The following is a 17537-nucleotide window of genomic DNA, read 5'->3' on the forward strand; positions in this document are numbered from 1 at the left end:
GAAATGATAGTCAGTTTATTAAGGCAGAAGCATAAAAGGGAGTTATGACATTGATTTCGAATAATGTTCAGTTTGAATTGTTCAAGGAAATTAAGGACAAAAAAGGAAGATATCTACTGATAAAGGGCAAATTGGAAAATCAGTTAATAACATTGTTTAATGTATACGCCCCCCTCCCTTCGATATAGGGAGGAAAATGATAACGGCGAAGTCGACCCATTAATACTACGGGATGCCCTGAAAGCAGTCATAAGAGGGAAGATGATTTCTTACACAGCATTTATGAAAAAAGCGAGATTAGAAACATACAATAAGCTAATAAAGGGGCTAAGGGATTTGGAGCAGAAACATAAACAAACAAAGGACCCAGAAGTATTTAATTTGATTATAGAAACCAGGAAACAATTGGATGAGAGTTTATGGGAGGAAGTGGAAAAGAAGGCTAGATTTACCAAACAAACATACTATGAGGGAGGACCTAAAGCTGCAAAAAATCTGGCTAGACGTATTAAGAAACAGCAAACATTAAGTAATATATATAAAATAAGAGACCCACTAACTAAAAAAAAATGTATATGGGCAAGAAGATATACAAAGGATATTTGAGCAATACTACACTATAATACACTACTATACGACTCATTTAACTATAGTCTTAGGACTGGCAAGATCCCTCCATCCTGGAAAGACGCTATTATATCTGTTATTCCAAAGGAAGGTAAAGATCAGGAATATTGCCACAATTATAGACCAATATCGGTTCTTAATGTTGACTACAAATTGTTTTCCTCCATTATATCCAAAAGAATGGAAAACTTAGGGTATATTCACACCAGGAAAGTTCTTTGGTCCACTTGTTTGGTCCGGACCAAAAGCTAACTTTATTTTTTTCATTTGGTGCGGTTTGTTTTCACATTGTACTTTTTACAAGTGAACTATTACTGGTAAACAAAGCCACGCAGGTGACTATCATGGCTCCCATTGGACAGAAATGACGGGGGCGGGACAGAGCACAGACCTGGAAATGGAGGAAAACATCTGTAGATGTTCAGCTCCTCTGTTCTGCATATTTATGCTGTTATTAAAGCTGTAATATTATTGTGAGGCTGAAGAGCAGCTCATTCAACACAGACTTTGAGACGTTACATTTATAATGTTGGAACCCTGTTGGAGAACGCGTGCTGAACGCTGACGTTCTCTACGCGCCTTGTCCCACAACAAGCCAGTAGCGTTGCTAAGCAACACACAGCTTATCGGGTATGTTTACCTTACAACACACACCTTTGCTAGCGGCTACGGTGGCTTCTTAGGTCCAAAGAGACGTACGCTTTTTGTAGTTGGTTCAGATCAGGGCCGCTTTGTATTCAGACCATAAGCGAACCGCACCAGAGTCTGTTTGGAAGCGGACCGAGACCACCTCAAAAAGTGGGTCTCGGTCCGGTGGTTTGGTCTGGGGGGAAACGAACTCTGGTCCGTTTAAAGCGGACCGATAGAGGCAAGTGTGAATACACCCTTAATGCAGGATTTGATCGATGAGGATCAGACTGGCTTTATCAAAGACAGACAAACACAAGACAACATAAGAAGGACTCTACATATCATAGAGCACCTGCAATTCTAGTAAGTATAGACGCAGAGAAACCCATCGACATTGTAAATTGGACCTTTATGTACAAAGTTTTGGGTCAATTTGGATTTAATGAGATATTTGTAAATTGTATAAAATCAATATACTAGAGCCCAACGGCAAGGATTAAAATAAATGGCAACCTGTCGGGAAGATTTGCACTGGAGAGGGGAACCAGACAAGGTTGTTGCTTCTCACCAAGCCTTTTTGTATTGTTTATAGAGCCGCTAGCCCAGATGATTAGACAGGAAGATGAAATAAAAGGAGTGGAGATAGGAGGGGAAGAACATAAAATAGGGTTGTTCGCAGACGATATATTTATTTAAAACATCCAGATGAAAGCCTTTTAAAAACAATGACTCTTCTGGAGGAATACAGAAAATTATCTGGATACAAAATTAATGTTGAAAAAACACAGATTCTAGCAATAAACTACTCTCCACAGCAGAAAATAAGGGACATCTACAAGCTTAAGTGGAACGAAAAACATAAAATACTTGGGGGTAAACATAACCAAAGAAATAAGTAAACTCTACGAGGCAAACTATCCAAAAATAAATCAAGATATTATAAGGGACCTGGGGAGATGGATGGATGTGGTTCTAGCTCTCAGTTCAAGAGTGGATTTAATTAAAATGAATATTTTACCACGACTGCTATACATGTCTTTACCATTGATGATAACACAAAAACAATTTGTAGAATGGGACAAATGGATATCAAGGTTTATATGGAGTGGAAAGAAACCTAGGGTCAGATATAAAACACTTCAGCTTCCAAGGGACAGAGGAGGGCTGGGCTTGCCGGGCCTCAAGGAATACTTCTGGGCCGCACAAATTAGACCCCTAGTGTTTGGTGCAATGATGATTATGTTTCAAGATGGAAAAATATGGAAATAGGTATGAAAGGAATGGAAATCAAAAATCTAGTTGCACATAAAGGCTTATTAGGCAAACTAAGTAGTGAGCTAGATTTAATAACCAGGAATATAACTGAAATATGGAACACTGTAGTTGACAGTTATAGATTAGAGAAAGAAACGAAGAGTCTGAGCTGGTTTGTTTGGGACCCGAGGTTTAGACCGGGGGTTTATGATAAAGAGTTCAAGCGTTGGGCAGATAAGGGGATTACAGCGACATGCAAAATGCTAGAACAAGATAGGCTGCTGAGTTTTGAGAACTTGATCAATATCGATATTTACAGATAAGAGACTACTATGAGAAAGAGGTGAGGACTGAAATAGGTACAATAATTGGAATATTTCAGAAGGCTTATGAGGGGAAGAAATGTACTGTATCAGGGGTTGATGGGAGGCAGGGAAACATCTACTGTATATATTAAAGAAAAATGGGAAAAGAAACTGCAGGAACATATAAGTGAGGATGAATGGTTTAAAATCTGTAAAACACAGTGTACAGCCGCTTGCTCCAACGTTTGGAGAGAATTCAATTGGAAAAATATAATCAGATTTTTTATAACCCCAAAGATTAGAAAGAGGATGGTAACCAGCTCTCAGCTATGCTGGAGGCTCTGCGGTCAGATGGATGTGGGCCACACCCACATATTTTGGTCCTGCCCAAGATTAAGTGGATACTGGGATAACATGTGTTTTATTTTGAAAAAAATACTCGGATATGGAATACCCAGATCATGTAAGGCACTCTATTTGGGGTGTTTTACTCATGATATAATTTAAAAAGAAGATGTGTACCTGGTAAAAATCTTGCTTACTGCAACTAAGAAAGCCATCACAAGACTATGGTACAAAGAAGATCCACCAGCTGTGGAGTGGTGGCTGGGCATCGTGGAGGAGATTTATGAGATGGAAAGACTCACTTATAAACTGAGACTGCAAGAAGACCAGTTTGTTGAAAGATGGGAAAAATGGTCTGATTATAAAAACAAGGATGATACCACCTACACAACAGGCCAAAATGAACATTGATACGGTAAAAAATTAATATGGATGTATATATGTTGATACCTCTCCACTGTAACTGTTTAAAAGAAATGTTCAATAAAAAATAAGTAAAAAACAAAAAGGTCACTAAACTGACTAAATGACTGAATTTAAAAATCTTTCCCTGATTCTGGATCAAAATTTGAACACCATCAACATTTTTTATTTTATTTTACAACATTTAACTACAGCTAAATACATTTTAGATTTATTGGGAACTTTATTTCCCTGGACAGCCAAGATATTTGCAGACCATAAATCTGTCCCAGAGGACCTATTGTGTCACCAGCTACAGCGAGGATGGTGACACACCAATAAAGAAATGTCGAGCTTTTTCATTGTTGGCTTATGTTTCTTTTTGTATATTTTATTCATTATTTCATTGTTATTCTTCGACTGTTAGGTGTTCTCCTTATTTCAACACACTGAGTGACAACAGAAAGCTCTGATCTGGTATAGTGCAACAAATGTGAACATTTATGTTTGAGCTGTACAAATAAAAGGTAAGTAAATAAGAAACTCAGAGGAAGCAGCAGAGTCTAGACTGCGGTCAGTTTGTAATACGTTGATGAAACCACTGAATTTTCTTTATATAACAGAGCAAGAAACACACATTTTACAAGCTATGGCATAATCCTTAAAGGTCTACTTTAATTTCTAACACATACCTTGTGCTTGTTGTTTCTGAGGTTGCTGTATTTCTACATGTTTCTCCAAAGCAGTAGAGGTCTTCATTTTGGACTGAGAAAAAGTAAAATATAGTCAGGTGCTTGGACCAGGCATCGAAAATTAATAAGTACAAATGATTTTCCCCACCTAAGCAGTTCCATTGCGTACAGAGGGCTGATGCTATGAAAGGTTTTTAACTCGTTCTCTAACAGAACCGGTTAAGTTTTCGAACAACCAACAGAGAGAACTCAGAGAAATGTAATTACATCACTATTCCCATCTGGTCCAATAAAAGTTTGGTCATTTATCAGGCTTTATTTTTGTAAAAGATCAGCGAGAAAATCACCTAATTTACTCCTTCAAACAGACGATCAAACATAACTAATCTAATTTATTTTAAACAATAAGTAATGTTTGGGGATTTTTCAGAATCCTGACCAGCTAATCGTTTGTTCATACAGAAACTACAGTGGGATTGATGAACTACAGCTGATGATAGGAAAAGATCAACAGTTTTAGGGAAGTGTGTCAGAAACAGCTTTTATAGATTCAGCAGAAAATATTGGCCCACGAGGGGTGATATCAAAATAAATAGCGGGAAGATGAGATACAGAAGGTTCATGTTATTCCACAGCTAATTCACCTTTTTATTAACACTATAGCTCTGGGTCTTCACTATGTTCTGTCTTAAAGTACGAACAACCAAAAACAGTAACTCTGGATGAAATCGTAAAGTTATGCATATAACTACTGTTCCCTGAAGGAGAGTAACGAAGTACAACACATGAGTATGGGATATCACGTCCCGCGTGTCCTGGCTGAAGCCACCTCCAATCACGCCTCCTAGGTAAATGATGTGATGACGACAGGTGACAGGCCCCGCCTGCACTATATACCTGTCCGTCATCGTCGTCGTTACTCAGTTCGACAGCCGCTATTCACCGAGCCCAGCTGAGCAGCGGGGCAGCCATGTGTTGTACTTCGTTACTCTCCTTCAGGGAACAGTAGTTGTATTCATAACTTTAAGTTCCCTTTCAGTCGATTCGCTCAGTACAACACATGATGGGACATATATAAACACCCTGCAGAACAGCCATCAAAACTGGATCATACACTGCATACTAGTGCAGCACTTCAGACCCAGCAGAAAGAACAGAGTGAGCCACAGAAGGGGTTGTCACATCCAAACGATAAAACTTTACAAATGTGTGCGGCGAAGACCAGCTGGCTGCAGCTCAAATGTCACTCATGGCCACCCCTCTAAATAGGGCCCAGGAGGTCGCTATGCCCCTGGTGGAGTGAGCCCTCACACCACGTGGCATTGGGAGACCCCTGTTGCTGTAAGCCAGAGAAATAGCCTCAACAATCCAGTGGGAGAGTCTTTGTCTGGACAGAGCTTTCCCTCTTGCTGGGTTAGCAATACACACAAACAGCTGATCACACAACCTCACAGACTGAGTACGGTCAATGTAACTACGCAGTGCACGTAAAGGGCACAGGAAGTGTAACCTCCTTTGTTCCTCAGATGCAAAAGGAGGTGGACAAAAACTAGAAAGCTCCATAGTCATGGAGCTGTAGTCTGAAGGTATAACCTTAGGAAGATAAGCTGCATAAGATCGCAAGGTGACCTTGGAACCATCAGGTGAAAAGTGTATGCAGGTAGGATTTACAGACAAAGCATGGAGGTCTCCAACTCGCTTTGCAGTTGTCAGAGCAAGAAGCAGAGCAAGCTTGTATGAAAGGAACTTCACATCTACTGACTCCAAAAGTTCAAATGGAGAGTCACAAAGAGCTTCTAGTACCAATGTGAGATCTCAGGAAGGAAAACTGGGTTTAATCACAGGTCTGAGTCTACGAACCCCCTTTAAGAAGCGTACAGCCAGAGGATGAGCACCTGGTGTGACTCCATTAAAACCAATATGGCAGGCAGAAATGACAGCCAAGTAGACCTTAATTGTGGAAAAGGAAAGACCTTTATCCAGCAGATCCTACAAAAATATTAAAACTTCTACCACTGAGCACTGAAATGGAACAATGTCCTCACACCACTGCTCAAAAACTCTCCATTTATAAGCGTATAAGTCTCTAGTGGAGGATGCTCTTGCATTCTGGATTGTTCCCACCACATCAGGGAGGAGGCCTTTGGCTAATAAGCTGGACCTCTCAGCAGGTAAGCATGCAGCTTCCACAGCTCTGGGTGTAGATGAAATATCTCCCCCCCTGCCTGAGTGAGGAGATCCCGGCAAACGGGAGGTTGCCACGGCTCTGGAAAAAAACAGAGGACAGTGGGTGTTGGCTCTGGTGGCAAAAAGATCTACTGCTGCTGTCCCAAACAGACACCATATCTGTGCCACCACAGAGGGGTGAAGCCTCCACTCTCTCACCCGCCTCTGAGGTCCGCCTCTGGAGAGCAAATCTGCACCCAGATTCAGTCGTCCCGGGACATGAGTAGCTCTGATAGACAGAAAGCGTATGTTGCACCACTGCAAGAGGTGTGTGAGATGGCTTCAGGAGAGGAAATGAACGAGTCCCTCCCTGTCTGTTTATGTATGAAGTCACAGTGGTGTTGTCTGTCCTGATCAGAACATGTTGGTTTAACAGAACCTGGCAGAAATGTTGTAGAGCCAGCAGAACCGCTAAGAACTCCAGGTAGTTTATGTGGAGTTTGGATTGTACTGGTGTCCAAACCCCCCTCACCGCCACCCCATCGCACAACACCCACCACTCCCTCAGGGAGGCATCCGTGGATACCACCTTGCGAAAGGTTACTCTCCCTATTGGCGAACCTCGGCACAACAGTCCTGGTTCCCGCCAAGGGCTGAGAGCCGACATACAGGCAGTGGTTATCGTTAGCTTTCGGCTGCGGTGACGCCATGCACACAACCGGTGAGAGCGGGTCCACCGCTGGAACGGGCGCATCTTCAGGTCTATCGTGGCGAACCAATCACCCGGGCTGATAGCACTCAGAAGCTGCTTGACTGTTAACATTTTGAACTTGTATGTTTGGAGGTATTTGTTCAGACCTCTCAAGTCCAGGATTGGACGAAGCCCGCCCCCTTTTATCGGAACAACAATCTCTGGCGAAACTGTAAACAGTAACCCATAGCAACAGTCCTCTCCACCCAAGCTTGGAGCGCGCATGCGCGCCACATGTGGAGATGTGCAGCTAGGTGATTGGCCTGCGGTACAGTTGGCGGAACGGTGCTGCCCTCTCCTGACGTGCGAGAGAGGTGTAGCCTCATTTGGCTGTCGCCTGTAGCCATTTGATTTTGACTTTATTCTTTATTGAAACATTTGGAGCAACTGCAGTGCTCAGAAACACATTCAATGCACCAAACTGGGGCCTTTTAGTGCCAATGCATTTGTGGGGAAATTGTGGTTGGGAGACTGTGTGGGGGAAACACAGCGCCTCTTGGGACTGGGATCCCGAACAACACCAGCAAAACATCTTTTGGGTGGCAGCCGCCGAAAACTGGCAAACATGTCTCCCTGCTCCCGAAACCCCTGAACCTCGAGTCCCACAGCTAGGAGGACTGTGTCTTCTTCTTCCGGGACGTCGAGTCCCTCTGGAGCCCTGGAGGAGGACCCCTGCTCCAGGCCGTCTTTCGGGGAGCTTGGCCATGGTTCTGTGGCTGTGCCGTCTGAGGGCTCAAGCTCACGGGCTGCGTCATCCTCTTTGGTGGGGGTGGCAGTACAGATGGTTTGCAAGTGCCCGAGCTGGATTTGGGTCTCACATCTCGCCTGGGGATGATACAGCGCAGTGCTTCGGTCTGCTTTTTCTTCAGCTCGAATTTCGCCCATATGAGGTCGAGAGATTGCCCAAACAGTGCGTCGGCTACCGCCGGTAAATCCAGGTAGACGGCTCTATCCCTATCCGGGATGTCAGAGAGCGTCAGCCACAGGTGCCTTTGGGCAACCACCGTTAATGCCATCCCTCTGCCCAGGGACAGCGCTCCACAGCGGGATACACGGAAGATGTAGTTAGCGGTGATTCTCACCTCATTCAAGAGCGGCATCAAAGGGTTCTCCGGCGGGGTTGTGGCTCCAAGCTCCGCCAAGCGCATAGTTGGTATGTTTGCAGCATGGTAATGAAGCTCAAGGCACGAGCGGTGGTCGCTTGAGCCCTGTAGATTTTCTCCAATTGAGCAGCGGAGAACCTACAGTGCTTAGACGGAAGCGATGTTGGACCACCCACACCATGATTTTGGGACGGGGCCAGATATGCTGCCAAAGACGGTTCCATAGGCAGAATATTCACCTGTCCGGCTTTTTCGGCGCCTTCGAGGTCCAGATACTGTCTATAACCCAGCACCGGTGACGCGGGTGGACAGTGGCTTTTTCCACGTAGACGTCAACTCAGAAACAAAGTCTGGGAACATTGGTAGATGGTGCTTAACTGCGGCCGGCTCCGAGGGGAGGGCCATTCCACGTCCAGGGTATCAGCTGCACGACGACAAAGAGAGAAAAAAGACGTGTCGCCCGGGTCTGCTGGCGCAGCAGCGGCAGCCTGACTTGGCAGAGACTCATCCTCATCATCGGACAGACCGTGAACATCCAAACCGATGTCCAGTATGTCCTCCTCTCCCTGAAGGGGTTCTAGTTGAAGCTGAGACCGAGCACCTTCATTATCGGCTAACCCATCAACATACTCCATATGGTCCGCCCAGCTGGAAGCGGGGACTTTGACCGAAAAGCCGTCCTCGTCAGAATCGGACAAAACTGGGTTTCCCGACTTGGAGAGCAGTGGGTCTCGCCGTGAGACAGCAGCCTCTCCCAGCACCTTCTCGAGGAATTCAACCCACCTCTCCAGGGTCGAGCAACGAAACGATGACAGAACACACATGCGTTGGGCTCCGCCAATGCTCTGGGAGCGTGAACGATCCCGAGACAGACGGGACAAGCCTCATGCTGGTCCTTCTCATGAAGCGAGAAGCCGCACCCCTGAGGACAGGGACGAATAGAAGATTTCTTCTTCGCTTGCGTTAGCTTTGTGCTCATCTAGAACCACGAAAGCCAGACCAAACTGCTTGAAATTAGCGCTTCGCGGGCAGACATGCTTACCAGCAGGCAGCAGTGACTAACTCCAACAAAAGCAGTTGAACAAGTTCCATGTAGCCTTTAGAAAGAAACAGAGTTAACCAGCAGCAGCTAGCTAGCCTGACTCAAAGAGGTGTTCTTAGCGAGGTGAAGAGCGTAAGAACTGAGTAACGACGACGATGACGGACAGGTATATAGTGCAGGCGGGGCCTGTCACCTGTCGTCATCACATCATTTGCCTAGGAGGCGTGATTGGAGGTGGCTTCAGCCAGGACACTGGTTGAAAGGGAACATAGGAGAGTTATAATTGGATTGGTTGTTGGTCTCCGTGAGCCCGCCCATAGCTCCTGATACCAGTGGATCTTTCATCTAATCAGGCTTCACGTTGTGGCCGACATAGCACCAGATTATCAGTGCCAGAGCCAAAGCTTGAGGCAGTGGAAACAGAGAAAACTGATGCAAAGCAAGAACTAGCACCAGTTTAGGAATAGAACCGGTTTGATGGAGCAATAAATCCCTGCTAAGATGTCAGACAGAAAGTTGATCAAGATTAAGGTAGAACTCAAAATGAAAAGAGAAAAAACCTAACTTACTGTTCTTGTGACCTTTTTGGGCAGCTGTATTTGACGAAGACTCTGTGTGGATTCAGTCATACTGCGATGTCGAGTCAACATCCCACTCCTGCACAGGAAACAAATCGAGAGGAGTTCTAAAACTTTATAAAATGTCACAGAAAAATACCCCTAAATGTTAAATTAACATACATTTTTTTCTAAAAAAATAAAACAGGTACAATGTTACTTTTGCCTTAAAGTCCAGTTTTAAATGTTCACAATTTTATGACACTCTTTTCATACTTTTCCAATCCCTTTTGAGCATTTTTGCAAAACTTACCTCCTCTTGTTGGCTGAGCGAGTTCGCAGGTCGAATAGACCATCCTCTGAAATGAGGCTCTGTGTTGAGATGGGAGGTAAGGAGGCGGAAGGAGAAATGCTGTCCTTGGCAACAGAGTCATCACTGAAGAAGTCAGCAGGCAGAACCGCCACTAAAGCATCAGGAAGCTGAGTGCCCAGACTGTTGTAGATGTCTGCAAGCACTTTGGGAACAGCCGTCAGGAACCTGTCAGGATGGACAAGTAACACATTTTAAGGTTCTTGGGAAGCATTTAAATATGGCACTTCTCATCCTTTAACATTATTGGCAACAAAAAAACGAAATTGAAAAAAAAAAAAAGTTTTCTTCTATATTTTGGTAAAAAGGGGCGTGGAGAAAAATTAATACAGGTTTATCTCAAATTAAATATTCAAAAATGTATATTTTAATTAAATGTAAAATGTTTAAGCAAATAGATTAAGGACAAACAGAGTGATACCTTTCAAGCATTTATTTTTGTTATTTTAATGATTATAGCTTAGAACTAATGAAAACCCCAAATTCTGTCTCAGAAAATTATATTACATAAGAACATTAAAAAGGATTTTTAATGCAGAAATGTTCTGCCACTCTTCACAAAGAAGGTGAGCCACCAAGGATTGGTGCTATTGAAGATGGCCATTTACAGCAACTGTATGAATGTTGATGGAAAGTTTAATGAAAAGGAAAAAATGTGACAGTCCCCAAGCATTAGGGATGATCATGAAGGCTAAGCGATACTGGTAAATATTGCAATGACAATGTCAGTTTCCATATGTACCTATTTTCTTTTTTCCTCTTTCCCATCTGTGCCTGCATCCCTCTGACCTTCAGCATTTAGGACAATGTCATTTTGATCAAGTGTAAGCATCTGCTGCTGTGAGACTCTGCCCAACTGACTAAATATTACATCGGCACGTAAAGCGTCAAAAAGTTCAGAACACTTGGAATATATCGGCCAATAATTATGTGCTCTAAACAGACTATTGTGATATTGACATAGCACATGCCCATTTTGCAATGTTCATATATTTGCGATATATTGTGCAGCTGTATTGTGAAGCAAAGCCTATTTAAGAATATGGGGCAGACACACAAGTCATTACGTGCAACAGCGATCAGTGCTTCACCACACAGACAACCAGGACATGGGCTGCAGCTGTCACATTGCTTGTGTTAAGACCTGAACCAGAGACATCAGAAGTTACCTGGGAAACCTGGGAGAAAAAGAACTGGACTCTGTTCTTTTTCTCTGTTGCTTTTCAGTAAATCTTGCATTTTATTTGGAAATCAGACTCTAGAGGAAGAACGAAGAGGCACAGAATTTAAGTTGCTTGTATTCCGGTGTGGAGTTTCCACTGTTAGTGATTTTTTTGGGAGGCCAGGTCATCCACTGGTGTTTTCTCAAGTCCAAAGTCTTATAGCCCTATACCCTGAAATATTAGTGCATTTTATAATTCCCTTTGCTCAGAAGCTTTGTGGAGAAGCACAGCCAAAAGTACCAATATCTGATCTAATGACCAGGATATGCCTGTGGTTGAACTAAACCCCATAGAAAATCAACAGGGTGTTGTCGGGAGGAAGACGAAAAAGACCTAAACCAACGATGCAGATGCGCAGAATGCTGCTACTAAAGCAACCTGGACTTAGGGCTGAAATGATTCCTCGAATGATTCTAGGAACTCCATTACTAAACTTCCTCCAAGAATATTATCCGACCCAAAGCTTCATATCATCAGCTATGGAGAGAGATGGTGAGGGAGAAAAAGAAGCACAGAGAAAACAACAGAAAGTGTCAGAGTGGGGATCACTTTAAACCTAACACAAAAGAAAACAGCGCAGTGTGCACGCTGCAACACTGAGTCCTCCATGCTGCAGGAAACATCTGCTGCAGTGGCATGTTGATGTTAGAACTTTGTTTTAGCTGCAGATGCATCATTTGATACAAATTTAGATCATTTTCTTTAAAAAGATGTTGAATTATTTGTTTACTTGCAGTTTCTCTTTTATGTATTACTATTACTCATGATATAAGCCTAATTAGTTCAATGGAAAATCAGCAAAGTGTCCCAATTATTTATTCGATGACTCGGCTAATTGTCAGAATAATTAATAGAAAACCAGTTTACTAAAAATAATTGTTAGCTGCAGTCCTACCTGGACTTCAACACCTCAGCAGATGCCATGGAGCACTGATGTAGTTATTTATGCAAAATAATACCTGACCAAGTAATGAATGCTTATACTGTACAGAACATGAATGTGAATTAAATTAATAAAATAAATGATCTTCCCAATGATATTCTATTGTACTGAGATGCACTTGAAGATTAAAAAAAAAGAAAGAAGAAAAGACTGAATTACCACGCACTACATCGCAGCAGAGGTCCACACTTACCCTGGGAGGACTTCATCTTGAAGGAACCTTGCTAGGCACACTGGGTCTGTTGTTAATGAGATTATCCTCAGCATTTCAGCTGCCTAATCAGGACAAAATATTACAACTTCATCCTTTTCATGTGAACGACTATTCACTACTGATAAACACAAGACAAAAGCATTTGATAAATCAATACATAGAGTATGTTGACCCTCTGACCTCCTCTGCCATCTGATCTGCATCCAATGAGTAAGACTGTTTTGAAGAGAAACGTCTGCAGAGCTCCAGCCTCAGCATCACTTGCAGTTGGCACCTAGATTAGACGGCCTGTGTTATTTCGACCTTAACGCTTCTGATACGATTTAAGAACAGTCTCACTTCAGTTTTTTAAAAGAAAGATAAAAAGGACTTCTTTCAGAAACTGGATGAATCACTCACTCCCTGACTTTGTTGGCAGCATCATGAGCCCCTCCGTAAAGCTGACGGACTGATTTGCTGCTCTTCATCAGGTGCTGTTGGACAAGTAAAGAGGCTTTTTCCTGCAGATCAGACACACGGTTGTAGAATGAAGTTAATTGAAGCAACTCTGCCACACTTGGCCTTCATATCATGATATTTATGTGCCATCTCTGACCCTGTAATCATTTTCTTCTCTAACATAAACATATTGTTTATTGCATGTACACTGGGCAATATTACAGTCATGTTTAAATGTGACGATGTGCAAAATTGAATAATTTTCTATGTTCATTTTGAAACAGGTGAAACTGAAAAGCAAGCTCATGCAATACTATGCAGTACATTGACTGAGCAAATTTCAAAAACAAAGATAAATGAGACCCAGACACATATTTACAGAGTAAACGTAAGAATTAAAAAGGCACTTTCTCTCACCTCCCAGTCTGATTCAGCAACTAGAAACATTTTTACAGCATTCAGAAGCTGTTGAATGCTTGTAAGTAATGACGAGTCCTTCTCTTCTAGGGTCTTGTCATAACTGACCTTCAGATGGCACAGCAGCTCTTTCTCACTAGAGAAACCTGAGAAACAGAAGACAAAGAAATACCTGAAGTCTTCATTTATAAATGTGTACAACATTTATAATCTACACACATTATCCCAGATGTTTTATGTGAACGATTTATAACACAGCAAACGTCTTGTTTTAGGCTTAAACAGTGACACCTACTGAGGGTGCTTGCTCCTCCAGGTTTGTTCCTGTCACTCAGTCGTCTCCTCCCTGGTCTGTCGGCCCCCCGGCCCTCACTCCCCACCGGCTCAGTCTCAGTCTTCTGGGCTTTGACATTCAGACGTGCCACATTTAGCATTTGCAACGAGCGACTCATTGTCTTCATTTTCTGCTTCACAGGTGTACAGTGGGCACCTCCTATAGTAAAGTAAAAGAAGGGAAAATTGTAAAGAATTTTGACTATTGGATATTAAAAACATTGAACACCAAGGTGGAAATACTTATGATCAAAAGAAGGAGTTTATTCACGTTTCTTGCCCCTTTTGCTGACCGACTCCTGGGACCCCTGGTACAGTTCAGACAGACCGCTGACTAGATCCTGCTGAGCCTCAGAAAGATCCTCATCTGTACCTTGATCTGGTACTGCATGAAGCAATCTGAAAACAGTCATTTGTTTCAGCTTTCTTCACTCCTAACATCATACAAATAAACCTGGATAATGTGCAGCAGGGATCATTATGCCTTCACAACAAAGGAAAACAATGTTCTGGCTGCCCCAAACGTCAAACTAGTGCACACAGAATTGAAAAAGCAAAACGTTCAACATTCAGATGTGGCTTCCCAACAGATTTTAGTTGTTCTCTTTCAGCCATTCACAGACCTGCTTTAAAAAAATCCTTCTAATATTACTGAGGGTGGAAAAAAGGTTTGTAGGGTTGTTTTGTGATAGTCGGTTTATACTTTTTCTTATGTTTTTAAGACTATATAAATACATATTTTATTTTAGAAACTGCTTCTGCAAGTAAACTAATAAAAAAAAAAAAACGCATTAAAGCAGATAGGTATGTCTGTGAAAATACAAATTAAAATAACAGCTAATAAAACACAAAAACCTAGTTTCTGGGAACCTGTACTTCACACAGACATGTAGGGATGAGCTCTTTTGATCTCTGCACACCTTTTGACAAAAACCTTTTAAAAAGTGAAAACTACTGTAAGAAATACAACATGTAAAAGTATCACTCTAGTACCTTATTGACTCCATTAAATTGGCGCTTACTCCTGACTGATCCGACTGTGGGAACCAAGCCTCCAACATGTTTGTTGTTTGTGGCCTGTAGCCGAGTTCCTGCAGAGCCCACTCAGGCGCAGGGGCATCTTTAGAATAAACAAAAGAACATTTACATATTTAAATTGCACATAAAATTTTAAATAACATGTGATCATATCTCTGCATTTAGTGCTTTAAATTTCAGAGATGGATTCTCAAATCAGATGCAATAAATATGAACATGTGCAGTCTATATTTTTTAAAACTACAACTCAAACTAGGACTTTATATATCTGTGCAACTGGCTAAGTAACACCAAGACACACACTCTCTTTCTTTTGCATTTGAGAGATATTTGTAAATTATCCTGCACCAAGTCAGGCAGACTGCTGAAAACATTTGTGAAAGAATGGGTTGCTCTAAGGATTTCATTGAATTCTAGCGTGGTGCGGTGATAGGATCCCACCTGTGCATTAAGAACATTTGACAAACCTTGCTTCCACGGTCACGTGTTAATTGAGGTGTACTTGCAAAGTCAATAACTACAGACCTACAAACCCCATGTGGCGCTCAGATTAGCTAAAGAACAGTGCGCCAAGAGCCTTATTGACCTCTTAGTGGGCGGAGCAGCTGCATTAAAGCTTTACATCACCAAGCGTAGTGCAAAACGTGGGATGCAGTGGTCTAAAGCATGCTGCCACTGGATGCTAGTGCAGGAGAGACGTGATCTGAGTGTCAAATCATCCTCTCTCGTTTAGCAATCTAAAGGACGAGTTTGGGTTTGGCGACTGCCAGGACAACAACAATTTCCTGACAGCATTTTTAAGTAGAGTACAGTGGATATCATGGTTTGGGGCTGTTTTTCAGGAGTTGGGATCCCCACTGAATTCAAGTTAAAGGGACCTCTTAATGTTTCACCATACCCAGATATTTTGAACAATGTCACATTCCAACTTAGAGGGAATGGTTTAGGGAAGGCCCATTCTGGTTCCGACGGCATCAGTTAACAAAGCAAGGCCACATATATGTACAGTAGTGCCTTCGTGTTTTATTATCAACCGAATAAAGGAAGCCATAACTTCAGGAGCACACCAGCTTTGTTGAACAAGAAGTACAGTTAAAGTCAAGGAGTTGACACAAATGTTAATAGTTTTGTAATCACTGTAGTAAACCACTGAGGATTTAATGATAGGTAGCTAGACAGAAATAATGTTTCACAAAGGTAATGTACTAATCTTTGGGAGGTTAAGCATCAAGTAACTAAGCATAAGGTAAGATGGAAAAAGAACATCTGGTCTAAACCCAACTCAAGTAGTACATCTGAATAAGCCTAGAAGTTGCACACCCTCTAGTAGCAGAGCTAATGATTGCAACAACATGCCAAAAAAGAACCATGAAGACGCTGATTAGAAGTAGGAAAAAGTACTAACATGAAGAGAGGAAAATGCATCCAGATAGTGAGTAGTAACTAAGCAATAAACTGATAAAAACAATAATGATAAATTCAATTATATTACACACCTGGAAAATAAAGAGAAAAACATTTTTAATCAACATTAATAAAGTGTTATCAAACCACTTTTTGTATTTATTATTAGAAAACTTGAAACATCTAAAGTAACAGTGTTGCATTAACACTACAAATAAATCTAAAGTCAAATCCCAGCAAAATTCTCCATGAAAAGCTCTCAAACTGGAGGCTGCTGTTTTTATAAAAGTATGGCTTGTTTGGGAAGGCCATCACAAGGAAGGGTTTCCTCTCTGTAAGAAATGTGGCAACATCTATGTTTACAGAGCTGCATCTGAACCCAGAACAAGTCTAAAACGATGCACCTTGCAAAAGTATTCACCCCCTATGGCATTTTTCATGTTTTGTTGCCTCACAACCTGGAATTGTATTTACAGAGCACGCCTACGGTGTTGAAGATGTATTAATTTATTTTTTTTAAATTGTGAAGCAAACAATAAATATGCCAAAATAAGAGAACTTCAGCGGGCCCTCTCTTGGCAGGTTTGTGGTACCATGTGCTTTCCATTTGAAGATGAATGATTTGATGTGAAAAATCAAAGATATGGATATGTCTTCATAACCCCACCCTGAATTTTACTTCTCAGAAACCCTGACTTGTCTGGAGAGCTCCTTGGTCTTCATGGTGTGATGCCTCTTGCTTAGTGGTGTTTCAGCCTCTGGGGCCTTTCAGAAAAGGTGTGTTTATACTGAGAGATCATGTGATTGCACACAGGTGGACTTCTTTCACTATTTATGTGACCTTTGAAGGTAATTGGTTGCACCAGAACTTTTTAGGGGCTTCAATTTTAATTTTTTCTTTTTATATATTTTTTTCTCATTTCATCTCACGACTACTTTGTGCAGATCCATCACATAAAATAAGACTGAAAAACATTTAACTTACAGGTTGGTATGTAACCAAACGGGTAAAAAGCCAAGGGGGTTGAATACTTTCGCAAGGTACTGTAAATACAGCATATTCACTACAAACACCTTGCATCTGATGACTTAGGCTTGTCGTGCAAAACAATTTCTTGCAGATATTAAGCCAACCATGAGTTCCTCTTCATACCAAGTATTCTGGAGTCAAATGTGAGGCCAAAGGTGGAGCAGTTGAAATACTTTCTAAATATTTGTTTTTGAATTTTCTTTTGACATCATTTAAAACATGTTAAGGTATCTGTAAATGGATGCAGTAACAT

At 41.9% G+C, this 17537-nt stretch overlaps 1 protein-coding gene across 2 annotated transcripts in view; it reads right to left on the reverse strand.

Annotated features, from left to right (window-relative positions):
• The window catches only part of ticrr (TopBP1-interacting, checkpoint, and replication regulator), a 35165-nt gene that overhangs the window by 10804 nt on the left and 6824 nt on the right, over positions 1–17537 (reverse strand). For both annotated transcript variants that reach the window (XM_047352849.1, XM_047352839.1), the window contains exons 5-14: positions 14806–14932; positions 14084–14211; positions 13775–13972; positions 13480–13625; positions 13024–13124; positions 12805–12898; positions 12604–12686; positions 10188–10412; positions 9887–9974; positions 4256–4328 (exon numbers count right to left, since the gene is read on the reverse strand). In XM_047352849.1, coding sequence (XP_047208805.1) covers positions 4256–4328; positions 9887–9974; positions 10188–10412; positions 12604–12686; positions 12805–12898; positions 13024–13124; positions 13480–13625; positions 13775–13972; positions 14084–14211; positions 14806–14932 — 1263 coding nt within the window. The remainder of the gene's footprint in view (positions 1–4255; positions 4329–9886; positions 9975–10187; positions 10413–12603; positions 12687–12804; positions 12899–13023; positions 13125–13479; positions 13626–13774; positions 13973–14083; positions 14212–14805; positions 14933–17537) is intronic.

Source organism: Girardinichthys multiradiatus, chromosome 2 (genome assembly GCF_021462225.1).
Source record: "Girardinichthys multiradiatus isolate DD_20200921_A chromosome 2, DD_fGirMul_XY1, whole genome shotgun sequence".
In the NCBI taxonomy this organism is placed as follows: Eukaryota; Metazoa; Chordata; class Actinopteri; order Cyprinodontiformes; family Goodeidae; genus Girardinichthys; species Girardinichthys multiradiatus.